The sequence below is a fragment of the Nothobranchius furzeri genome, chromosome 4 (genome assembly GCF_043380555.1).
Source record: "Nothobranchius furzeri strain GRZ-AD chromosome 4, NfurGRZ-RIMD1, whole genome shotgun sequence".
NCBI classification, from domain to species: domain Eukaryota; kingdom Metazoa; phylum Chordata; class Actinopteri; order Cyprinodontiformes; family Nothobranchiidae; genus Nothobranchius; species Nothobranchius furzeri.
The window spans coordinates 82,005,437-82,032,460 of record NC_091744.1 but is presented as its reverse complement, the minus strand read 5'-3'; the positions used below and the strand labels follow the sequence as shown (position 1 = coordinate 82,032,460).

The window sequence follows — 27,024 nt, the reverse complement described above, 5'->3', positions numbered from 1 at the left end:
GAGGAGAAGGAGGAAAAAGGTAAAGAGGAGGGGGGAAGGGAGAAAGATGAGGAGGAGGAGGGCAGGGAAAAAGATGAGGAAGAGAAGGAGGTGGAGGAGGAGGAGGAGGGGGGAGGGAGAAAGATGAAGAGGAGGCGGAAGAGAAGAAGGATGAAAAGGATAAAGAGGAGGAGGAGAAGGAGGGGGAGAGGGAGAAAGAGGAGGAGGAGGAGGAGAAGGAAAGGGAGAAAGATGAGGAGGAGGAGAAGGAGGGGAAAGGGAGAAAGAGGAGGAGGAGGAAAGGGAGAAAGATGAGGAAGAGGGGGAGGAGGAGGAGGAGGAGGAAAAGGAGGAAAAGAAGAAGGCGGAAAAGGATAAAGAGGAGGAGGAGGAGAAGGGGGAAGAAAAGGGGAAAGATGGGGAGGAGGAGGAAGAGAAAGGGGAAGAGTGACAGGAGAAGTAAGAAAAGGGGGAAGAAAGGGAGAAAGAAGAGGAGGAGGAGGAGGAGGAGGAAGAAGAAGAGGAGGACAAAAAGAATGAGGAGGAGGAAGAGGAGGAGATAAACAAAGAAGAGGAGGACGACAAGGAGGAGGAGGAAGAAGAAGAGGAGGTGAAAGAGAATGAGGAGGAGGACGAGGACTGCAGGAAACTACATGACTAACTTCATTAAACACAGAAAGATCAGATCAGGTCTACTGAAAATAAAATATTTATTTTTAAGAAGAACAAGATTATATTAGAGCCACATAAATTAGCAGATTAAAGTCAAAATGATGAGATTATATTTTGATCTTAATCTTTGATGCAAACCTATAATACCCACAATGCCTTGCAGTAATCAGCTTCATCTTAAACCATAACTTCAGTCTGGAAATGAACACCAACAGTTTCAGATTTGTTTTTACCAGAGAGCAATTTTTTACAGTTTTTCTTATCTTTAAACGTTTTGTGAGTGAACTTTTATTGTGGAAGATTGCAGGAAGTTGTGCTGTGGGGGTAAAGACGGAACCTCAGACCAGGGTTGTTCAAAGTGCTGGAAGTCTGACTCAACCGACCAAAGCATCAAAAGCAGCTCAGATACATCAAAGATAATAAATCAAGATGAGTTTTGAGGTGAGATTTAAAAACGAGCGTCTGAACCATAAATCACAGATTCTCAGGATGGAAAAAGGAAACAATCTGCAGATTTAAGTGACCTGCAGGGCTCATATGTTTGAGGAGGTCGTATAACACAAAGGAGCAGTTCCTTTAAGAGCTTCATGTGTCAACAGTAAAGTTTAATCTACCCTGAAATGAATGGGAAGCAGGTGAAGGAGGAGACGTGCTCCTGCTTCTGTGTTTGCTATAAAAGATGAGCTGCAGGCTCCGATAATAACAGCAATATAAAGAGAATTACAGTAATCCAGCCGGGTGTGATGAACGTGTGAATCACTCGCTCAAGGTTATTAAACATCAACACGGAGCAGGAAGAATTATTAACTAGAAAAATTGCATTTATTGCACAAATGCTGTTTGAATGCTGGATAGCTGAAACTGTAAGCTGAAGCTGCTGAACAGCTGAACTGAAGCTGAAACAAAGCAAAACTGTCGAAATGAGCTGAATGTCTTGAAAGATGTAGAAGCAAAATGCACCAACAAGCAAATAAAGCACAAAAAGTGAAGAACAGAGAAAACAATCCTAAACAGCAGAAAACTGAAATCTGAACAGTATTTAAAAATCTGGACAGCAAAAATGTCTAAACACTTGTTGTTTGAGTAGGACTAGTTTAACAGTTTAATTTTTATATTTAGTTGAACTGTGAAATGAGTAGCATAAGCCAAATTCAGAAACGGATTGCTGAAGCTGCTGAATAGCTGAAGTGAAGCTGAAACTAAGCGAAACTGTCAAAATGAGCTGAATGTATTTAAAGATTTAGAAGCAAAAATCACCAACAAGTGTAATAAAGTTCAGAATGTAGGTGAAGAATGGATAAAAAAATGCTAAACAGCAGAAAACTTTAATCTTTGAACATTAATTAAAAACTCAAAATTTGAAATGTTAACAGCTGGCATTTGAATGAGAATAGTTTAACGGGTACATTTTTACAATTGGCTGAAATGTGAATTTAGAAATATTTGCTGATATATGAAACTGATAGATTAACATATGTTCAGATTTGATATGGGATGGATGAATGGTTGGATGAATGAAATAAAGGATGGATTGTTGGACGGATGTTAAATGGTTTATTGGATGGATGGATGGATGGATGGATGGATGGATGGATGGATGGATGGATGGATGGATGGTTGGTTGGTTGGTTGGTTGGATGGATGGATGGATGGATGGATGGATGGATGGATGTACATGTTTTGGCTGTCAAACCTCCATAAAGTCCCTTTAAAGTCCAGGAAAAAGTCTTTTCTGCTATTTTGGGTAAAAAATGTTGTCTTTTGTTTTTGTTTGTACTTCGTGAAGAAAATAACACCAAAATAATAATGAAACGTAACAGATAAAATCCGTAAATTAGTTGCGTTTTTCAACCACCTTTCAAACACGAATCAATCTAAATTTTCTCACGTTTTTCTTTTACATTCGTGTCACCGGCTCGGGTGACAGACAAACACACACTTGTGTCAAACTGTTCCGTCGTTTTGGTTTTTATTTGTGCTCCCCATCCCTCTACATGCCGTGACCCTCCTTCTCGCCCCACATCATCTGGTTACCACGGTAACGGCTCAGACATTTCTGAGCCATTGCCGAGACAGTGGGGAGGGGGCGGAGTCAGCCAGCCTGTGAGGCTCAGGTGATTATTCTTATCAGTCGCCAATGCTGCACACCTCCTTTTCCCCTCCATCCATCCCTCCATCTGAGGACACCTCCCTGGTTCTGCTGGACCCGTGTTTTTCTGGTCTCAGCAGAAAGAAAAGGGTAAAGAGGAATTATGCACACGCCTCTTTTTTTAGATAAGGTTCTGAATCTGTGTCGGAAGCAGTGATCCAAACACAGCCAACGGAAAAACACAACAAAAGGTTTTGTTCTTGAGGAGGTGGAGGGGAGTGCTTCCTAATTATGTCTGAGATAATGAAACAGAAATCAGCGCCAAGCTGTTTGATTAATCAACAGCAAACCTGCAGCGGCAGGAGAGTTGATCCATAGTAGCTAGATATTCCTTAGATTCTGGAGCATGCTCTTCCCTCTGATGTTGTCAGCGTGGTGACTGTCCGTTTCCTGTTTTTACTCCTCAGCTTCCACTTCAGGAGATCAGAGGCATGGAGTAACTCTCAGAGATGAGTAATCTCACACCTCGCTGCGTTAATCTCCAATCATAAAGGTGCCATTCTCCGGCATACACAGATTTATCAATGCCCCATCAGGCGGAGTTGGACGATCAAACGCTGAGGGAGAGAGGATGAAGGGCTGATGAAGAAGTGAGAGGGTGAAATCAGCTAAATCCTAAATCACATTATGAAAATCTGCTGCCCTCAGATGGAGCTCATCGAACGCACGAGATTAGGATCTCCCTTGAACTCGATCTAAGTGAGGTCTGTGATCACACACACACACACACACAGAGGGGAGTATGTTGGGATGGTAAACCTGGGGGGGGGGGGGGGGGGGGTAGTGAAGCACCATTTAAAGGCATACTTCAGACGTTCTGTCGTGTGTTACTGTGTGGAGTTATAAAGGATTCCCTATCCTACACGCTGCTCCCAGAACAGCATCTGCTCAGATAAACAGAGATTACATCCTTCAGGACTGATGAGATGACAGCTGGTCTAAGTCAAGACCAAAGTGTGTCTCTGTCATCAGAATTCAGCCTCAAGACTCTGTTTCAGAATCTTGCAAAAGATTTAGTGGTTGTTTATAAATGTAAACACGTTTGTAAACATAAACAATTACGACATGTCAATGAGCAGGACTTTCATCCTTCTGCGCCTTTGCATCTCAAACTCTGGTTCCATAAACACCCCAAAGCAGCTCCTGAAACCGAACGTCTGAGAGGCTTTATCTAATTTTATTTTAAAGATCTGACACAAAAGCTGCTTATGTGTGACTGTTTTCCTCCACTGTGATCAAGTTCAGATCATGGAGTTACTTTCTTGCTCCTTCCAACTATAAAGCATCTTATCGTTGGTGCAAAATCACAGAAACATGCAGAATCCTGCCAGTGTCTGAGTCATGAACTGGGTCTTAAAGGTGTGGTTCACTTATTTAATTAACATTTGCTGTGGTCTCTGGTAGGAAAAAATGCCTTGCAAGCCGTACTCAGGGGGAAAAAAACGTCCAGAATTTCTTGGATCATCACAGACAAGTCTGCTGCTGAACAGAGTATCTGCAGACAACAGGATCTGGTGCCTTACTTCCTGATGTGTGGACATCTCTCCTCTGATTGGCTAACAGCAACACAACTCTACCACTGACTCTGTCTGCTCTGCGATGTTGATGTTTTAGCTCCACAAATAACACAAGCCTGGAGGAGTTCTGCTGTGTGGTGGAGTTGCCAATGCTAACGGTTAGCTTCTACTAGCAGAGACGTTCTCTGCTGTTTCCTGGATGCTAAACCAACAACAACCTTCCCCGTCGTGAGCCAAGATGGGTGAGTCCATGAATATTAAGTGACAGTGTGGCGTAGATCTGTCAGGATTTTCTAATCCTAGAGTTTCACCGTCTGTTTTTTATCAGAAGCTAATGCAGGAGATAGGTGTAGGAGACTATTTTCATGTTCAGCCTGCATGAGACACTCAGAGTGACCCATTAGAATCAGAGATAATCAATAACCCTCCCACTGTCCTAATGGGTGTGGCCCCACAAGGAAAGTTGACCATTGAGCAGGGTCCACGTGGCAGGGGTGAGGAGTGAGCACCACCTCACCCCTGCCACGTGGACCTCAAGGGAAAAACCATCAACCCTGCTCAATGGTCAACGTTCCTCGCGGGGTCACCCATAAAGACAGTGGGAGGCTTAAATAAATCAGTTTTCAGTGAACCAAATCTTTAACCCTTTTAAAGGCGTTGCAAAGACGTTAAACCCAACCTACCCGGTTACTCCACGTATTTCATGAGCATTTTTAAACTCAGAAGTACCCCTGAAGGACTTAGTTGTTCGTCCTTTTATCCAAACTTATTTTGAGCCTGAGAGGATTAAAGTCATGTGTTAAGTGTGTTTACATGAGTTATATTTAGATAAAATCCTGAAATAAACAAAGCAAATGGTTGCTTATATATAAAAGCAGCAGCAAGTAGTTGTGGGAATCAACTGTTCAGTCCTGCCAGGAAAAATATTTACTTCATGTAAAATGAAACGGTTTTAGTTCAGAGACAATCATGTCTTTCTTTCTCTCAGCCTGTCCTCCTCTCTCTCTCTCTTTCTCTCTCTCTCTCTCTCTCTCTCTCACACACACACACACACACACACACACACACACACACACACACACACACACACACACACACACCTCCTCTGATAAGTAACCTCATCAGCTCCATAAGTGTCAGAAATGTCTGCTCGGGTCTGCTCCGATGGTGCTTTCATCCACACGCAGGCCGACACCAGAACGTGGCACAACTTAACATTCTGCAAACATAACCTGACAAACTGGTTTTGACTGAAATGCCTTATGAGTCCAGAGATCACGCTGCGGAAACCAGCTTTCGCAGAGAACTGCAGCTCCTCTGTTTTGCCTCTCAGAAGCAGCAGAGGGGAAAAACGGTTCGGGGATCAAAAACGTCAACGCTCAGTTTCAAAGCACAGTTTGGTACCTGAAGTGGGGTCAGAACTCCCTCATCTGGCTGAGGAAGCAGCTCTGGTTACAGATGTTTTCGCTGTGCAGGCGAGGTAAAAGAGTGTGTTCACAAAGAACAAACTAAGAGGCCTTTTACGTTCCCTTTGCAACATGGAGCTCTTAGTGGTGCTAATCTCTCCCAGGAAGTTAAATCTCACATTTTAATTGTAAAAACAACTAACCAGGTGACTATTTACACCAGAATAATCAGTCCTACTCATCCACATAAAACATGAAACTTCAGTTTTCGTTTTTAGCTTTTTTCTGCATCCAGTGATTAAAAAGTGTCCACGTGCATAAAGCATGTCGTTTTGGTCCGAGTGGATAAAGGCACATGAAAGAAAGGAAAGAAGGCGCTGTCAGAGTCTAAAAGCCTGAGAAAATAAATGAACTGAACATCTGAGAGCAGCAGAGACAAACATACAGCACAGAACGATTCTGGCGTCTGTGAGAAAGAGCTCTCTTCCCTCCTAAAGACTGACTGCTCAGCTCAGATCAAACAAGGTGGACCACGCCATAATTACCTGAGGGGTCAGAAGAGGCACATGCAGCAGGAAAAGGGTTAATAGGAAGGAGGCGAAGGTGAGGAGGAGTTCAGACCTGTTTCCTGGAGGAGACGGCGCTCCTGGGTCGACCTTGGCGACCTGTCCTAGCCGCCTCTGAGGGGTCCTGGCCGCTCCTGCGTAGCGTGGTGGCGCTGGTGTCGGTGGGCAGAGGGCTGGAGGAAGAGGAGCGGCGTGTCAGAGGGGATCGATCGGATAATCAGGTGGGATTAAAAAATATATTTAGATTACATGAAAGTACACAGCTCAGTGCAAACAACCAAAATCATACAGATTTATAATTACGTGCATTTTGTTAAGTTTTATCCTCTTTTGCCTTTTTAGGGCCATAAATGTGGATAGAAATCTGCATGCCTGGAATTTCTTCAAAAAGTAGAAAGATTGTTGAAAAGTTTGTAAATCTGTAGAAATACTTTGCATGTTCAGTTCTGACTATGTTTAAAAAAAGTTCTCTTTTGGTTCTTATAAAGGAGTGGATCCGCTGCTCCTCCACATCAAGGGGACCCAGTTGAGGTGGTTCGGGCATCTAGTTAGGATGCCTCCTGGACGTCTCCCTGGTGAGGTTTTCCGGTCACGTCTAACCAGGAGGAGACCTAAAGGAAGACCCAGGACATGCGGGAGGGACTACAGCTCTTGGCTGGCCAGGGAACGCCTTGGGATTCCCCTGGAGGAGCTGGTCCAAGAGGCTGGGGAGAGGGAAGGCTGGGCCTCCCTGCTAAGGCTGCTGCCCCATGACCCGACCCCACATAAGCAGAAGAGGATGGATGGATGGATGGATGGATGGATGATTTTTAGAAAATGTATAAAATACCCCACAAAGCTCCCTCATTTGTCAGAAGGAGCTATATTCAAACTGCATGCAGAAGTGGCAAAAATACATCTTTTTTTTTTTTTTTTTACTCATAACTGATTTCAGAGTCAGATGACTCCAAAGCGCTTTACACTTTACACTACAGGGTATCATTTGCTCTTTTCTGAACAGCACAAATCTGACCCAGGTCAAATTGTTTGTGGTCTTGAATCAGATGCCATGTTTTTCATGTAAGATGTCTATTCTGCTGTGGAGGATCAGATGCGAATAAACTTTCCTTCACTTGATTGTGGATTGTATGGAGAGAAAACAGACTCAAATGATCTGAGTGAGAAACACAATTTGTAACTTGTAACTTGCTATTATTCATGCACATAGTAAAAATGCATAAATCCCTCAATACATGGCAACAAACCTTCATTTACACACAGATCCATTTCTAATGAAGTGCTGAACATACACTGATCTTTTGAGCCTATTTTCTCTCCATAGTTCTTTCTAATTCATTTGAACAACTTTAGAATTGATGTGCTGCACACACGCTGCATGGGTCACTTTAAGGCTGTGCGTGGTCACATGAACAACCTCTCAGAAAAATCAGACCTCGGGAAGAAATCAGTACTCAGTGTATGAACAACTCCATGAAGGCATCAGGTGAAACTCTCCTGGAGGCTTGTACACTGCTACCAACCACTTTACTGTCTCCCTCTCCTGATATTAACTTTTTACTTCCTTTAACATAAAATGTGCTAGTACTAGTTCATCTGTTAAATTAATTCACTCAGATTAGGACAACAAAGTAAACTTTGTTCAGCAATTGAATCTCTACTGAGAAATTGCAACACATGAAAACACTACTTGGTACAAATGTTGTGTGTGTGTGTGTGTGTGTGTGTGTGTGTGTGTGTGTGTGTGTGTGTGTGTGTGTGTGTGTGTGTGTGTGTGTGTGTGTGTGTGTGTGTGTGTGTGTGTGTGTGTGTGTGTGTGTGTGTGTGTGTGTGTGTGTGTGTCTGCTCCGCCTTCTCCATCCCCAGTGAGTCGTGGTGGATGGCTGCTTATACTGAGCCAGGATCCTCTGGAGGTTTCTCCCTGTTAAAAAGGAGTTTTCCTCTCCACTGTCGCTGCATGCTTGCTTAGTTTGAGGACTGCTGTAAAGACTCTGACACTAGTCAGTAGGTCGATGCAGCCTGCTGGGTTCCTTATATAGGAAACTTTTTTTTTTGTGTTTATTTATTGAACTTTTACGATATTATCAACAAAACTGAACAAACCACACAAAACACATTAATAAACCGAGTTGAATTTATTCGTTCAGAGGCTGTTTGTATTCTAACTTTTGCTGTTTGTTGAGTGATCCTGCTCATACCTGAGGTAGAGGACGCGTGCTATCAGGGCGTAGAGCACAATGGCGAGCAGCAGTGGGATGACGTAAAAGAAGGCGAAGTCGATGAGGTAGATGGGTAGGTAGAGATCTCGCTTCACCTTGTATCCACACTGCGTGTGTCCATCCTGGTCCGCCTGAATGTCACAGACATGATAGAGGTTGTAATAAAGCAGACGGCGGCGCTGGGAGCGGCGTGTAATGATGGCTCACATCTCAACATAATGGCACTGCACTCAGACCATGCTAGGAGCTATTTAACAGCCTGTAATTTAAGCAGCATTTGAACAAAAAAAGGTCCTGGAAATCATAAATGTGTCAGTCATCAGCTGGTGACTCCTCCGTTTACTGAGACACTCTTCAGTCCCTGTAATAGCCGGGTAGAGGGAAAACAACTCAGCGGTGTAAAGCACACCGGTATTCTGCCACATTAACCTGCAATTTGTGTGTTTCTTTGTCATTTCTGAGACAAATATCAGAAACATCCCAAACAGCTGTTTGTGATGCTAAACATCGGGTTTGTAGTGAATAAAGTCGATTTATAAACATCACGTTGTAGATCGGGAGTCACCAAAGTCTGGGTCGGGTTTGTTGTGGTCCAGAAATGTTCCACAGAAATGGAATAAACCCTTTAAATACCACACTGAGATTTAAAAGCAACTTTTTTGTTTTTTAATTTTTCTTTGGTGTAGAAATATGCTGAAACAAGTGAGTTATTACTAGTACTTTAGTTTAGTCTAGTTTCAGAAATCCTCACCATGAATGCTTGATTCGGAAATCTAAATAAAAACAAGATATTAGCTAGATAATCACACACACACACACACACACACACACACACACACACCAGTTGTTGTGAGTTTTTTTTATCTGTGAGCAGCAGCGATCTGAGCTGTTAAACAATCTCGGGTTGTTAGTTTCTGATGAGCGACTCAATGCCAAACACCTGAGTCCCAACCTGTCGCCTCTGTGGCGTCAGACTATCATTGATTGGAAAAGTGTCGCTGCACCTGATCTGATCTAATCAATTCCAGACGCTGATGAATGACAGGAGGAGCTGCGATAACCAACCAGATATTTGGTTTTTATTATTGTCTCTATTTAAATTAGAACAAATAAATGGACCAGAAGGTTCTGCAGGGCAACTTTTAACGCTAGAAGTTTCTGAAGAGGTTCTGCATGCAGGAACTGTCAAGATCACTAAACTTCACCATCGTCTTAGTAAAAACACAAATGATAAAAGAGGGTTAAAGAAATGTTAAAACTGCTGCCAGTGACACATTGTGGTCACCATGGTAACAGATCACAATCAGAAATACTTTATTGATCTCAGTGAAACACTGTGTAAATAATGTATAGCAACTATATTCTATTGCTACTCGTGATTCATTAAACTCTTCATGATGCTCCCTAAAGTCTACCTGAGTTTTAGAGGTCCAAAAGGGGTGGAGCCTGTTAGTTTTAATGGCATCATGCCTCGCAGATTTTCGTTTATTTGTTTATTTATTGTGTAGAATGTCCTGCTTCCATAAATCACAGCATGTTCTTCCTGAATGAGCCAAAAACTTTGATGTATAATTAATATGTTTCTAAAATTCACCTGATTATTGACAGAGTAGAAACCAACCCCTGGTGCACTAAGGGTTACAGGTTATTTAGGGCAACCCTAAGCCTTCATGACTGAATATTAAAGGGACCTTACGAAGTTTTGAATTTTTATGCTCGCGAGTGCCCCCTCAGGCCAAAAGTGTAACGGCCGCTTCAATAGTAGGCTCGTGCACAAGGCGTGCATGCTGTACGTGCACACTCCTTAACGAAAATAACAGCTGAGACAGTCCCTTGTGTGTGTGTGGGGGGGGGACAGAGGACAGGAGAACGTGCAGCTAATTAATGAAATAATGTGGTTCTGTACCTTTCTCTTCAGCACAGCCGACAAAGGTTTATGATGGGTCAGTCCTCCTGCATGCTCAGATCATTCCCTTCCCTTGCTTGAAAAATTTTTTCAAAATGAAAGTTGAACCCACATCCTTTTTATTCGTGAATTCAACGCCGTTCGGCGAGTCTCAAATAAAAATTTGGGCGTCTTACTGTAAAAAAAATATACCATTAATGTAAAAAAGAAACCCTAAATGAACTACGTTCACATCCATAATCGAACCCCGGTCTTCTGCATGGGAGTCTAACGTCTTACTAGGTGAGCTAAAGCACCAGTAACATCCTTTGTATCTGTAACATTTATATCAAAGAACGGTTCGGAGCGAAAATGGCTATTTTGTTGCTAATTTGCAGGAAATATCTAGAAGAAAGTTCTACAGAAAGTAGTTAAGGTCCTCAGAAATGTAGCTAGCTTTGTCACTAGGCGTTAGGAACAGCGACAAAGTGGCACTGCCTCTCTCTCTGCTGTTAAAGCTACGGATAGCAAATGCTACGGGCGATGCCTGAGCGTGAACGCGCATGAAGCAGCCTGCTCGACCCGAGCATCTCTCTTTTTCTGTGATTTTACAGAAAAACAGGCAATCACAGTAAAAACGCCAGGGCTCATTCTACAGGACCAGGGCATTGCAGGAGAATGTATGAAGAAGACATTTATTATTTCTATACATGTTTTAGCTGTCAAACTTCCATAATGCCCCTTTAACTAGCAGTCAGCTGGTTGATTTACTGATTAATTGAATGAAATGTTTGTAAAAATGTTGAAAATTGAATCATCGATCTTTAAGGTCTTTATATAAGATACGATTCTGTTCTTTTTTGATCCAAACTCAGCCATTAAAACAAAATTTTGCACTTTTTGTCCTCTGTGGAAAACATCTGATGCAGCTGAAGTGATTCCTTTCTCACCTGAATATCCACCAGGAAGAACCACAGCATGCAGTAGATGCAGGTAAAGATCCAAACGCCGGCGATGATTCGCTTGGCGCGGGACACCGTGCACACGGTCTGGGCCTTCATGGGATGGCAGATAGCGATGTACCTGCATGTGACACAAGATCATTATTCTGCATGACAAAAGTAGGCAGGTCAAAGTGCAACAGAACAGAACTCTTGGGCGGTTCTAACGGGCCGTAAAACGTTGCCTCGGTCATTCTTGAACTGTCCAGAGAGGTCAGCTGGTTGTGTGGAAGTCTGAGGATTTTGTTTAATCTGTGGGCTTCCTGGAGAACGAGCACTGACTGATTGGATGTGTGAAATTATTCTGAGTTTAATCATGATTCAGCAGAACCAGAACCTGTCAGCAAAAGAACAACCTGAAGTTCAGAGATCTTCAAGTACATATGTTTTTTATTTTGGTGTTTAAAATAATTGAGGAAAGCTTGGAAGCTTAAACTTCTATCAGATTAACCAGGAAGCTTTTAGGTCTTAACAAAGGAGAGAAAACCAATCTGGTTTAGATGAGATGGAGTTCTTTATTCTACCTGAACATCATTTATTACCGGGTTTGGGACAGATGTGTACTGAGTTCCCACACGGACGCGAAACAGTGATGGACTTTAGCCAGAGACACAAGCGTCTGTGCCCTTCGAAGAACCCGTCCTACCTGGCCCGTATTGGCAGAGTCCGGGTCCTTGGTTTACCGGGAAGACCGGTAGTGAACAACTGTAAAATTTGACAGTCTAGCCTTCAGATTTCCACCCTTACCTTGGCGTACATCCTGTCGCCTAGCAACTGTGACATGGCTATGTTAAAACTAGGCTTAGTGCCATCTGAGGTTTTTAGTAGGGATGTCCCGATCAGGTTTTTTTGCCCTCGAGTCCGAGTCCGAGCCATTTGATTTTGAGAATCTGCCGATACCGAGTCCCAATCCGATTCTTTCGATACATAAAAAAAGAAAAGGAAGAAACAGTTCCAGAATGTTCCTTATTTTTTATTTGATTACCTTTTTATTTTAACGTTTAACAACAGATCACTTCTGTGAGGTAGCTTGAACAATCAAGTAATAAATAACATAAATTCTTCAATTTTGGACTTTATTGCAAATATTGAAAGTCTAATATAAAAACAGATAGCACTTCAACTTAAAATGCCTGGCAGGGGTCTATTTTGCCTCGGCCCCCAAAATGCTTGGATACGCCCCTGGGCATGGGACGGAGTTTTGAAGATGATCTGAATTGTATCAACTATATAAAAACTACATGCTGATAAATTATTGCTTTATACAGGTACAAACGTGTAGTGGGATCAATCTACCTACATTTTATTTTTAAGAACTTTGTTTATTTTTCCTTGGTTTTTATTTTCCTGTCTTCCTGTCCTGTCTGTCTCTGATCTTCCTGCATCTCCCAGTCCTCCAGAAAAACTCCTGCCTGCTTCCTTCTTTTTCACCCCACAAGTAACTTTTTAACTAGCAGATCAAATTGATCTACTGACTGCAAAAAAGCGGAGTGTGCGCCGCGCTGCCCGGCTGTGCCAGTGACGAGCGCTGCAGCGCGGTCTACACGTCATGCTCAAATACAGACAGAACTTACCAGAGAGAAAATGAACGGACACGAACGACTGTGTGTTAACCCCCAGAAACCCAAATTTAGAAAACAACTGCAAAATCTTTTTTTAACCTTTCACGTGTTGTTCTAGGAGGCCAGATAAACGGGCCTATTTACACATTTTAACAGCCAATAATGTTGCACAACTGAACAATAGGACCTATTAGCAATATAAAGGTGGTTTTAAAAAGAAAAAAAAATGGGGAAGGTTTATTTTTGTAGACTTAAATCTGATGTTGTAATATTACAACCGTGGGTTTCTTAATTGTATATTTTTGGTGATGCCACTTAGAAACTTAGAAAATGTTACTGTGGCCGAGTGCAGAACACAGCTGGAGTTCATGAATGATCAGCGGTCTGCCTGCCGCACTGCCCAAAAGAATCCCCGCTACTCTGAGTCCATGTAAATAATACAATAAAGGTAGAAACTGGATCTTTTTTGTGCTCCTTCTGGGTGTGTAAGTTAAGGGCATCAGGGGAGCCTGACAACCTTTAAGGAGAACCAAGTTGCTCTCCTGTAATTTGAACCCAGTATCCGAGTCCGGATCGGGAAGTAAAGCCAGAGTCCCAATCAGTCTGAAACCACGTGATCGGGCCGATTTCCGATCATGTGATCGGATCGGGACATCCCTAGTTTGTAGTTTAAATGTTTTGTTTTCTGACAACATTGGGGCGATGGTGGCAGAGGAATCAAGTGTCTGCCTCGTTATCGGAAGGTTGAAGGTTCGGGCCCCACTCAGTCTGTTGCTGTCGTTGTGTCCTTGAGCAAGACACTTACTACAATGCCTGCTGCTGGTGGTCAGAGGGAAGTGTGCCCCATGGCAGCTGTGGCTACAGCTCATCATCGTGTGTGAAAGGGTGAATGACTGAATGTGTTGTAACTTACAACTACATTCACCCTTTCTAGTGATAGGTACCAAATTCAGTACTTTTTAAGGTACCGACCGAATTCCATAGTACCGACTGAGCACCGATTCACGTCATTTGAAATGGTGCCTCGTTTCGGTACCCGTCCTTCATAAGGAGAACTTGCCTAGACAGCTGCGCAAGAGTGTTACGTCGGTCGCTGCAAGCGAGTTGTAAACAGAGCAGCATAGTAGAAATAACGCATGCTAACGCCTGGGTCCACTTCACTAAAGCCCCCTTCAGACAGGCCATGAAAAACGGAAATGTTCGGGACTCTGTCCATAAGACCTTTGTGTCTGAATACAAACATCCGGATAACCTTTTCCGTAATTAAACTGTACGAAGCCCCTAGTAACAGGACCGGACTTGTCACGGACAGGGTGGCTGCTTCAGACTGGTGAGGTCAGTTCCGGACAGGGAGGAGGGGAACGGGGGACGCTGTGCGCACGCAGCGCAGCTAGATAGCTCGTTCCTGTAGCATGCGGCGAACCACAGCAGCTCGCCTCCTACGGTACCGTCTCCTAGACTCGCGACGGAGCGCTTCCCACCGCTTCCGTGATTCCTTTATCAACCATTGAGCTTCATCATCCAGGTCTCTTATGCGTCTTCGTGTGCGCAGAATTATGCTTAACATAAGTCCGATCAGTGAGAGGAATTCTATCTCTTCGTCGGCCATGTTTGACTGAATAGCTTTGTTTGGGTAAATGACGCATGTATGCCCGCCGCACAATCCGGGTACAGCCTTCCCACCCCCTCTCCCTCGGACATCTGGAACTTTTCCCTGCTGTGTGAAGGCAACCGAAAGGACAAGTTCAGGTACAAAAGTGGTGTGTCTGAAAACACAGTTCTGGTTAAAAACCGGACTGAATTGTCCACAAATATTCCAGAATGTCAATCTGAAAAGGGCTTTAATGTGATGGGTAACTGGGTGATGATGAAACCAGCGACAACAATCTAAGTGAGGCATCGTCATCTTAATCTGCTCCGGTAGGTAAATGAAATGTTTAAGATAACGTTAGCTTGATATGTTAGCTTCCGTTCCGCTAATGGTGCGTTCGCTTTCTCCTCGGAACTCCGAATTTCCGACTAGAAGAACATGAACGCGCTCTAAAGTTTGGCTTCACTTTACTAAATGTGACGGGTGATTGGGTGAAGATGAAACCAGCAATAATGATCTAAGTGAGAGGCATCATTGTTTTAATCTGCTCCAGCAGCTAAATAAACTCAAGCATATGCTGTCCAGAGCCCACCTGGAGCGGGTACTGCATGCCTTTGTAATTTCTAGGCTTGACTACTGCAACTCTCTCTACGCAGGGTTGTGTCAGTCATCACTGTGTCGCCTACAGGTTGTGCAGAACAGCGCAGCAAGGTTCCTGACTGGGACCAGGAAACGGGACCACATCAGTCCGGTTCTGGCCTCCCTGCACTGGCTTCCGATTTGCTATCGCTCACAATTCAAAATCCTCGTCTTTGTTTACAATTTCTTCCAGGGTAGTGCTCCCCCCATCTGGCCACTCTCCTGAACAAACACTCCCCATCACGCGCTCTGCGCTCCTCTGACCAAGGCCTGCTCGCTGTTCCTCGTTCTAGGTGTCGTACCCGTGGGGACCGGGCTTTCTCAGTCCTAACACCGTTACTCTGGAACCAGTTGCCACCCTCAGTTAGGCTGTCCCCATCTCTGCCAGTCTTTAAGAATCTCCTAAAAACACACCTCCTCTGCTTGGCATTTCTAGCACATCTTTGATTTTGGCCCTCTTTTATGTTGTATTTATTTCACAGTTTTCATTGGTTCACTCAATCCATCCACTCATTCCAAATGTGTTTCACACATTTGTCCTGTACCAGAATGTTTCTTCTATCTTGTAATTTCTATTTTGTAATTTGAATTGCTTTTATTGTTGATTTATTCAATATATTTATCTACAACTGTACCATGTTCAGCGCTTTGGGCTCCCTGACAGGGTTGCGGAAGGCGCTTTACAAATAAAGCTTTGATTGATTGATTGATTGATTGATTGATTGATTGATTGATTGATTGATTGATAAACTGTTTAAGATAATGTTAGCCTGATAAATTAGCTTCCATTGCCACCATTGTTATCAGGTATGGTGCGTTCGCTTTCTCCTCGGAAATTCTAACTTCCCAGTAGGAAAAATCAAATGAAAAAGGACGGTAAAAGGAATGAAGATACACAGTAAATTTAGTTCACAGTAAAGATGTTTGCTTCAGTTTAATTATCAGCATATAAAACTACAAGGACGATGTTAAAATACAAACAGTTGTTTATTATTTATCGTGATATTTATCAAATGTGGTTATATATTGAGAAAAATATATATTTAATTATAAAAGAGAATTTAAATATTAAATACTCAAAAGTATCTAAAATTGGTACCGTTAAGTACCAGTATCGATTCCTAGGTACCAGAAATTAGTACCGAATCAATTCAAATGTCAAAGGTATATAGTTGTAAGGCACATTGGGGGGTTTTAGGACTCTAGAAGGCACAATATCAAATACAGGCCATTGTGTTCTGATCTTGATTAGAGGATTTCTATTGGAAGGAATCACAAACTTAATAAACAAGTTCTTTATTGTTTGGTCTTTGTAGGTGTGGTTTTTAGTTTGTTATTGTAAAACAAACAAAACTGCAGAAGAACGAATAAAACAGGAAGCGTTTCATGATGAGACACGGGTTTTCAGAAGCTAAACTTTGATCTTTCATCGGACTTTCAGACACACCAGCTTTACCGTTGCACAACCACTTCTCCTGGAATGTGATTCCGCTGGAGGGACCAACCGCTTTTTCTAATTCTTCATCTGAAAAACATCCCTCATGGAAAAGGTGAGTTTACATCTTTGCGCTCGTTTAACCTCGTGAACGTTTAGACCCGTTCTGGCTCGGTGCGGTTCTACCACCCACCTGAAACCAGTCCCGTTACGTCTTTGACCCTGACATTCACAGAGTCCACTTTGCTCTGAGTGATCCTGTTGTTTGGCTCATCAGAGTAAAGTACTGGAATAAAAACCTCTTTCACAACATTAGAACTAAATGTCACGAGCCTTTAAAAGCTGCGCTGACATCAGTTTTGTCTCCCTCCTCACCTCTCCACGGTGAAAGCCGTGATAGAGCATGAAGACACGTTGATTCCCAGGTACTGCAGGTAGGTGATGCCCAGACACCCGGCGTGTCCATAAATCCAGGTCCCTGTCAGGCTGTCGGATACGTTGGGGAGCCCCGCCGCCACCAGAACTGTCAGGTCGGCTATGGCTAGGCTCACCAGGTAACAGTTGGTGGGAGTCCTCATGTGGCGGGTGGTGAGGACCACCACGACAACCATGATGTTCCCCACAATCCCGACGCCACAGACCAGCAGGACCAGGAATACCGACACCGTCTTGTACTCCAGAGAGTCGGAGACAGCGACGCTGGGGCTCAGGGAGATGTTGGTGGGGGCGTCGCTCCTGGAGCTCAGGTTGTTGGTCATTTCTGCTGACGGTTGTTTGTTAATCAGAGATGAAGGGAGAAATGAGGCCTGTGAGTCCAAACCATCGCCATGCTTCTTCTGTTTTATTGCGTTGCATTTAAAACCAGAGTCTGCATATCCATCAAAAGCAGCTGCTCAGATGAAGGAGCACAGCTGGCGTTCTTGGTCTACAGCTTCAATGCTCCTTCTGCTCCTCCGATTACCGTCGACAGACATTTAGTCCGAACACCAGTCAGAGCATCCATGAGTGACCTGGAAACAAAAAAAAACACAAACTATTATTCTTACGGTCCGTTTCTCTGTGGCTCTTCTTTGTTCTGAGCTCCTCGGCCTCCTCATCGAGCTCCCAGGGGTAGATGTTGGGATAAACACACATCCCCGCAGATGATCCCAGATTTTAATCGTGACATGAAGACGCTCCTAAGAAACCACGCTGGGATATTTGTAACTATCAGTGAAAATGCAGTGTTATTATTATTATTATGTATATGTATTACATTATTATGTCATCATGATCTGGATCACAGGGATCCAGCTGGTTGTTCACGGAGAGGTTTGTTGTTCAGTTTAATCTTTTTATTTGTGACACGCTCTGAACTTTGGGAGGACAAACGTTAAAACAGCAGCTTAGTTCCTGTTTAATGATTCGGATCGGATTCAGCACATTATTCAGGTCTACAGTAATTATCGTTACCTGATGGATCCAACGTGATTCGGAGAGATTTCCCTCTAAAAGAGGCCATTAGTTATTGAGGGGTGCACACATTCAGCATCTTCACAGGCTGGAATCTAAACGATGACTGTTATTGACTTTCTGACAGCCTCAGACCCTTTCTGCACTCTCTCACCGACTCTCATTGTCTCCATTTGCAGGGTCACTACTCACCAAATGGATTTTCCTTTTCACTGTTCTCAGTAGCAGCATCTTTGCTTCAGGAAACCGGTTTGAATACCAACAAGTTTCATGTTAACGTCTGACCTGCCACAGCCAGCCCAACGAGTCTGACTAAAAAAGGCTTGGTTGTGTTTAGAGTCCAGCAAAAAGCTTCGTCCTGTGACGAAGAGCAGGTTCAGATGTCCTGATGTGATGCTAAACCTTTGTGGCTGATCCTAAAGAGTTACAAATAAAACCTTTGGTCTTCATTCTTAACAGTCACAACAAAGAATCACAACTTTACCTAAACATTTGCTGCTCAGTGGCAAGAAAAGGGAGGTCACAACAGCAAAGGACAGAACACACCCCGGGCTCAGAACCACAACAAATTAGCTTCTAACTGTGACTTTAGCTGGTTAAACACGCTTTTCACTGTTTTTATATACTTTTGCAAAATTTTATGTGGTTTTCATGGTTTCACTTGCACATGTTTTATGTATTTTGCACAGTTGTGCCTACACCATTCTGTAAACTTTGCTGTTTTCCTGTGTTTACACTGTTTTTACGTATTTTGCACAGTTTATACCAGCCCTTTGACCTACAGGAGAAACAGGAGAAACTAGAATCTGGTGCAAAAGTCCATTAATGTCAGTAATCCAGCTCAGACTGAGAGACCCTCTAAAGGCCCAGAAACCCTCCGCAGCTGTTCTGGATTCATCAGCTGATCAGAGTGTGACACTTTAGATTGTTGAACCTTTTCACATCATTCTTACTGTCAGTTATAATAAAAATGGCTGAAACATCTGGATTTGCACGGAATGAGCCCGTCTCATAGATTAGTTTCACATTTTAGGTTCAATTACTGACATTAATTAACTTTTTAACTGGACTCTAATTTTCCTAGTTTCAACTGTAAATCGCACATTTTGAAAATCTGAGTGAAATTTTACTGTATTATATTTTTGTGACCGATCCTGATGACTATTTTCAACTAAATTCATGAAACTGCAACACAAACATGAATTTAAATATTTGTGAAATCGATGGCTGTGATTGCCTTGTTAACGAGATATAAACCACTGATAGGAATGGTCTTTTTAGCCACCACGTGGTGGAAAACTTGTATGGGAGTCTGCATCTTTAGTAAGCTTTGGAATTCTTCTGGGAAATCCTCTAATGGACTCCTGGAATGCTCACTGTGGAAAAGTGCAGCAGCACAACTGGAATAAAACCCTTTTAGAAACATCTTATTAATATTTACGACTGATGCCTCAACAGGGTTCAGGGTAACAAGAAAGGGATTGAGTTTCGTCGCTGAAGACGAACAAAAATGGCTGAGTTAAAGCTGAAGCGTCCGATTGGATGGACTGAATGGAATAAGAATCTCGGTCTTTACAGCCTGAGGAATAATTACGGCACAGTGTAACTCGCGTTTCAGTGTCCAAGTCGCGTGAGAGAGGAGCGAAGCTGCTCCCTCGCTCGCAGAAGCAGACCTGGATGGATGGACCGACGATGCGTTTGGCTGAAACCAGCAGATTTCTCTGCGTTGGTTAAATGAGAAATGTTGTGGTTTTTTTTTTTTTTTTTTTTTTGTTATCGGGGTCAAATGTGTAGTTGAGCCGTTTTTGGTCTGATTGTGTTGTCATTTATAAATCAAAGAGATTCGTCTTTTCACTGAGTCAGTTTAGTTAGCAGAGTCCTGCAGGTTTTAAAGTCAGAGCTGCTAAAAGCTTTAATGAGATCCACGACGGCTCCTCATTAATGGGCAATATTCAAATGTTCCGTTCAGGCATCTGGAGCGCTGCACTCAGAGCATTAAAACACCTCACCGGTACATTAAGATCATTTCAACAGAATAATCTGACAAAACAAAGAAAGGTGTCTGCTTGGTTCACGTCTCAGAATGCTGCCTCCCAGTGCCTCCCAGTGCCTCCCGGGGCCTCCCAGTGCCTCCCAGTGCCTCCCGGGGCCTCCCAGTGCCTCCCAGTGCTTTCTGGTAAAGTTCCAGCCCCCGTTCTCAAAGCCCGGCAGCCTGATTAAAACCATTTTTCTCTCTCTAAATACTTGGGAGGGTTTTCAGCTTATTGGAGAACAAAGTGTTTCTCATTTAAAGATTCCTAACATTTGCTTTCAGGATTTTTACGTAGCTGAAAGCTGATTAACCAGCGTGCAACACTTTGAAACTCTGCAAGGCTTCGATTGCACTTTTCACTTATCTCTCAGCCCGAAGGCACTCACACAGATTGGACGTCCCCTCCTGAGGGCTGCCTCTAATAAATTGAGGTGGATGTGAAATGAAAAGTAATCTAGTTCCTCTATTCTGCCGTCAATCAGACTGCCGCCACTCTCTGTTTCATTACACGTGCACACGAGGTGATTTCCTTTGCATTCCTGGCGCTCGTCACATTTGGCAGACTGAAGCCTTCGGAGCGTTTTCTGGCTCCGTCTGTTGGAAGCTTGTTCTACAAATACAGATCAGAAGTAGGCAGCTGTGATAAGTGATGGAGTCTTGTCTCATTTTAATTCATAACTGGATGCAAACACAGTAAAATAAAGTTTCACACAAGGAAATGTGGTCTGTGAAAAGCCTCTTCATCACAAGTACAGGAAGCTTGAAGAGAATAATAATAATAATATTCTGTCAGCAAACATCTGTCCAGTTGTCTCCCAGGAGGATGGAGTGGGAATGGTGTCTTTGGAGGACAGAAGAAGAAAAACACATCTTCATCCACAGAGGAGGGAGGAGAAAAAGCTAAAAGGCTGAGAAGCTTCATGTAGAGACCAAACAGCTGGAGGTCCAGAAACATCTGGACTTCTGTGGACCAGGTTGTTCCTGACTGGTTGATGGACAAAGCTAATGAAGCCCTGTGGATGGGCTGGTTCTGAGTGACATCATAGTTTATGGGTTAAACCAGGGTCACACAGAAAAGGTCACGCCCTAAAACCTCATAATAGAGTAAATGATGATTTAATTAGCTGGAGCAAGTAAAAAAATAAAAGATCTAAATGGGTTTTATCCTCTGATGGGCCATTCCCATCTGTACCGGGTCGGCCTGGGCCGGGTAGCGTAGGTTGTTTACATATCTGGGTGGCCTGGTATTTTTCCAGGCCAACCAAGGCTCATTCTCAGCCCTCTTCTCGAGGGGGTCTGCTTCAGGCCGACCAGGGCCAACACACCCACTGCTGACAGCAAATTCACACCTTCCACTAGAGCAAGCCTCTGATTGGTGGGTAGAATCAGCCCACATGGGCTTAAGGCAAGGATGTGTGGAATCAACCGGGCCAGGCTGGGGCCGACCGGTGCTACCCGGCCCGGGCCGACCCGGTACAGATGGGAATGGCCCATAAAGCGCCGAGCCTGGGTTCTGGCTCCAGCCGCTGCTCCTCCACATCGAGAGGTCAGGTGAGGTGGTTCCTGTGGCCAGGATGCCTCCCAGAGGTGGAGACCCCGAGGTCAAGCCAGGACACTCTGGAGGCTGATCTAGGAATGCCTTGGGAATCTCACCAGAAGAGCTGCAGGAAGTGGCTGGGAAAAGGAATTCTTGCTGAGGGTTGTTGCCTCCGAGTCCCGCGTTAAGTGGAAGAAGAAAAATGATGTTTTGCTAAAAGTAAAAACTAAAGATATTCTATTTCTGTATAATCAGGTCTTTAACTGGCTGAACTAACTCCACCTGATGATCCGACAGGAGGATCCATCAGGAATCGTCTTCTGCTTGGCCTCATCCCTCCCACATGGTTGTGGAGGAGTTCTGGTCCACTCTTTTTTATGTTTGTTCTGAGTGTTACATCCTAATCCATTACTTTGCTCTCTTTTAACCAGTGTTGGGCAAGTTCCGTCTAAACTGTAATGCATTATTTATTACTTGTTACCCTCATTTTAAAGTAATTCATTACATTACAAGATTACTGATTTTAAAATGTAAGGCATTACACTACTTTTACATTACTCTAAGTTACTTTTAACAAAACAACTTCAGTATGAATTTGGTAATCTGACACCCGTTGAACTCATGACACATCCAGTGGAAGGTGATGTGGTGTCTGAGCTAGTGTTGCTGTTAAAAACAGTTCTTTAGAATGATTGTTTATTTAAAAAAAGCAACAACAAACTGTACTTTCAGCACGCTGTCATCTTATATTAACTGAGCAGGGAGTGAGGTGGTGGGGGCTCCAAGCCAATTTAGCCTTGGTCTCCAAATGCCTTGATACGGCCCTGGATGTGGGACTGACGAGGGTGATCTGATTCTATCACATGTATAAAAATTAAATGCTTATATATTATTGCTTTTCACTGGTAAAAATGTGTATTGGGGATAAATCTACCTAATTTTTTTCTTTTCAAGTACTTTTGTTTTGTTTTCTTGATTTTATTTGAATAATTTCCTTTCCTTTCTCTCTAACCTTCCTGCATGCTGCATCTTTTCTCCGTCTTCCAGAAAAACCGTTTCCTAGATTTCCTACTTTCTAACTAATCAGCCAAAGGGATCTTAACATGCGCTGCGCTCCAGCTGCAATGAGTTGAAATCACAGGGGTACAGATTAGGAACTCAGCTGAGGCAAAGCACGTCAAAAAAGTACAGAAACTACCAGAGAATATGCGCCGATATGAACGATCGCAAGTGAATTATTTTGTTTTAGTGGAGCGATTTTGTGAATGTGACAGCGGCCGCGTGCAGGACGCAGCTGCAGTATTTGAGCCGTTACCGCTACGTCCTCTCTGCCCGCAAAGCTGAGTCCATAAATGACGTAATATATGCAGATACTGGATCTTTTTTCGGGCTTCCAGCAACTGGAATTTTTAAGAAACGCATCTTGATTCTGGGTTTAAAAATGCTTTGTAATTAGCACGTTACTGACAATTGTACCGAGTAAATATTACCATTTTGTTTCACTGTAATGCCTTACATTACCGCATTAAAGCAAAAAGCAATGCATTACAGTAATTAATTACTTTTGTACCGCATTAAGCTTGGTTTATGCTTGACGTGTCTGCGAGGTTTGCACGGCTCTGCGCGGCAAAATTGCGTCATTTTAACAACCACGCCCCTCCACCGCGCCTCCGCACGGCCCAAACTTTCCGCACCGCGCACCTAGGAAATTTTCTAACCACTCGGACAACCGGATGCGGAAAAACATGGCGGACTGGCAAGAACTAGTATGGCAGAGGTTCGTAAATACAGAAATTCATATGATTCAGCTCTCAAAGATCACCGTGATCAACATGTAGTTAATAATTCTTGGAGAGAAATAGCTCGCACTGTCGGAAAAGACGAGGACGCTGTTAAAAAATGCTGGAATGCCATGTTGTAAACAGTAATTTTTACTTCTACTATGGTGTAGTGTTGGTTGCATGCCGTAGAGCTCCATGCTGCCCCCTACAGTTTGGGAGAATATCAGCTCACCGCAGAGACAAGCTGCATGAACCATAAACGCTGCGAGTTGTGAAGCGAACTCCATCCATGAGCCGCATCACCAAGCAGAAAGTGAATGCGTCAAGCATAAACCAAGCTTTACTCCCAACACTGTTTTTAACAGCTTAGTGAAAAAAAAAAAACTTTTTTTATCTGACTTTTTCCAGCTAGTGCCCTAGCCATCATCGGAGTTTGCCTGTGTCGGTGGCATCACTTCCGTTTGCCCGGTTCACTCGTCTCCACTACGCTGCTTCAGGTCATTGAGGTTTGTTGTTGCTCGAGTCTCTGAAGGTCCAGCATATCAGCCTGTCTGAGCTTTGACCGGACCGTTCTGTTAAAGATCACCGTCCCGTTCCGTGACCCGGTTCGGTCCGAGCTTCAGCTGTCGAACAGATGGCCTCTTGTGCCACTTTGGAGAATTCCATAGAGGATGGGCTCAGATTTTCACTTCCTGTTTCTGTGTTCTGGTTTAGTTTTTGTTGAACAAATAACATCCCAGCGGGATTTCTGCTGTCGTCCATCCGAGGTTTTAATTTATCGTTTTAGGATTGTTGTTCCAAATAAAGAAAAGATCTTTTCCACGTGAATCCCTCATGCTGCAGCCAGAGGTTGTGGGGAATATTATTCAAGTTTGTAATTTTAATCTTGATGCTGAGAATCAGACTGAGATAAAACAGCTGAATGTTGTTCACAACAGCAGGTGTTTAGCTTTAGTGCATGACTGCATCACTCGTGATTACCTATTCTGCAAACAAACACCACAAAGCTGCTTTTCTTTACTCTCACCATGAAACTTGTTGTTCAACGTCAAATATAGAAGCAAACAATCTCTCAGGATTTAAAAAATGGACTCAATCTGTGGATTTATAAGACATAAGAAAGTTTTCTGCTCACATTGATTCATTTGTTTGCCTGTTTGAGTGAAATGAGGTAAAAACAGACTAAATTATGAGATGTTTGTGTTTTAAGATGTAAAGCTAAAGGACTTTTGGAAAATCTGAGTGCTTTGATTGGAGAAATAAACTCATTTTGGTCATTTTAAAGTTAAAAGGCAGTTTTTTTTTAAGTAAAGATGTGAAAATCTGCTATAATTCAGCAAAGGGGAGACAGATTTGGATTACTTCTGCAGTTTTGGTTGTTGCTTTTTTACTAAGCAAAAATCTTTAAATGACACCAAGATGCTTTTTTGATGGAGTTTATTTACAGTCAAACATAAATATGGAGTTGGTTTTAATTTCTGCTTGATTAACGAGGCTTTTTTAAGTTCCCAGGAATAAAATCTGGTTAGAGAAGCTCTGGGGAGCGAGCGAGCGGACGCGGCAATCCCAGAAAAGGGTTTGTGAACCTGCAGCTGCTGTTCTGATCAGAGCTGAGTGACACGGTGGCAGCTGGCTGCTCAGTCAGCTCTGATCAATGAGCACAAAGTCTGTAATAAAGCAAGGAAAGCCACCGCTTCATTTTATTTGTTCAGTCGTTAACAGAATCTTCTAAGGTCGACACATTTTCTGAAATTTGGAAATGGCAGAAAACTGTTTTGTTCCTATTTAACAAATCAGTAAATATAAAATCAAGCTGCTTTTCATTTGTTTCCACTTGTTTAAATATTTCAGCCTTTAACTGGCCATAAACTTCTAAATCGCTGTCCAAGGAGAATGAAATAAACTCACCTTGGGAGCCTCTGCAGGGTTTCAGCTTCATCCAGAATTTCCTTTAATCCCGTTTGTCATCTGAAAGTAAGAATAAATTTCTCCTCCTGCGTGTCGGTCGCTGTTTGGAGCTGCCAGGCTGCAGAGCCATGCTTTAACTGTTGTCTATATGATGTGCACACACACAGAGCGCTGCTACTACTGACTCAGGGCTGTCACACACACACACACAAGGCAGTGCTAGGGATTTCAGAATAAAAGCACCAGTTATTTATTTCTCATCAGAATGAAACAGCAGGATCATTCAAAGTTTTAAGGTGGAAATTAAAAGAACGCAGAGTCACTCACAAAACAGAGCATTAAATCAGATAAAAATACTATTTCTAACCAAAAAATAAATAACGTGTTTTTTTATCCTCATATTAGAATCTTTTGAGTTTTGTTGAATCAGAGAACCAATCCAGACGCTCTGTAAAGTCACATGATGGTGCTGCCACTGCTCCTCAGAAAAGCAGACTCAGGTCACTCTTATTTCTTATTTGCTCTTAAATACACCAAGAGTTGGTTCATCATTAATAAACTCATGTTATTAAAATATATCTAAAATGTGAGGAGCTGCATGCCAACATGACTCACTGAAATATAAGGAAACAACAAATAACCACCTTTAGGATAATGAGGGCCCATTAGCAGACATTTAACTTTGTTTTTTTATGTTTAAGAAGTTCTTGTGCAACGACAAGTAAAACCTTGGATTAAGCAATGAGGGACAAACAGAAAACTAAATGGCCATTATTCATTTATTTCACTGTTTGTTTGGTGCCTTAACTCATAAGAATACTCCAAAAAAACATCACAATGCCATCGTTTATTTATTTTAAAAAACAAAAATATCATTTCTACACCTGATGATTCCTACAGTAACTCAACAAAAGCTGCATGGGGGAAACTATTCGTCCAGGCTCAGAAACAAGCCACTGGCTCGCTCCATCTGGTCCTTTCAAGTCCTGCAAGGAGATTTTTGGACTACATGGGTTTAGGCTGTCAGAAGCACACTGACCTGTTGGAGTTCATGAGACCGGTTCTGCGGTTCCTCCATCCATCATGCATCAGTTGAGTTAAAAAGTCACGTTTCGACTCAGATCGTCCCACAGACACATCACCGGGTCAACGGAGGTCTGCAGAGCTGGACTACCATGTGCGTTGGGCCAGCTGCTAATAGATAATCCCCTTGATGGTCCATCTGTCAAGTCGGACCTCAGACAGTGAGATAATTAGCATCTCTGCTGTTTGAACCAGGAGATGCCTCCACAAGCCACCGACGGGGCAGTTGTCTCACATCGGCCCTCGGTGGATTAACAAAAAGATAAATAGCTCCACATAAAAGTGCCACCAGCAGATGTTCTCCAGAGAAGAGATTCAGCGCTGAGCAGCACCGATCGTCTCAGATCTGCAGTCAGAACAAAAAAAGACCTTCTCCCACCACTCAGGCTGAAGGACACACCGGACAGTTTTCTGTTTACCTCTGATTCTTCCATCTGCTGCATCTGAGAGGTTGCTCTGATTATTCTTCTCAATCCAAACAGCTGAAGCTGAAGAGCTCAGCAGGTGCCTCGAGGGAATGCGAGACCCCGAGGAGTGATGGATGACGGTGCAGGCCAGACTGCAGCTCCACAGTGTGAAGAAACGATCTGGAACAAATACCTAAAAATATTTC

The 27,024-nt window shown here is 43.1% G+C and overlaps 1 protein-coding gene across 1 annotated transcript in view; it reads right to left on the bottom strand.

Moving 5' to 3' along the window:
• The window catches only part of trhr2 (thyrotropin releasing hormone receptor 2), a 34,086-nt gene extending 8,565 nt beyond the window's left edge, over window positions 1-25,521 (bottom strand). Inside the window, exons 1-5 of the mRNA XM_015965151.3 lie at window positions 25,329-25,521; window positions 16,994-17,628; window positions 11,341-11,473; window positions 8,485-8,636; window positions 6,345-6,462 (exon numbers count right to left, since the gene is read on the bottom strand). Of these exons, the coding sequence (XP_015820637.1) occupies window positions 6,345-6,462; window positions 8,485-8,636; window positions 11,341-11,473; window positions 16,994-17,376 (786 nt within the window). The 5' untranslated portion in view covers window positions 17,377-17,628; window positions 25,329-25,521. The remainder of the gene's footprint in view (window positions 1-6,344; window positions 6,463-8,484; window positions 8,637-11,340; window positions 11,474-16,993; window positions 17,629-25,328) is intronic.
• Between the last annotated feature and the right edge of the window lie 1,503 nt (window positions 25,522-27,024).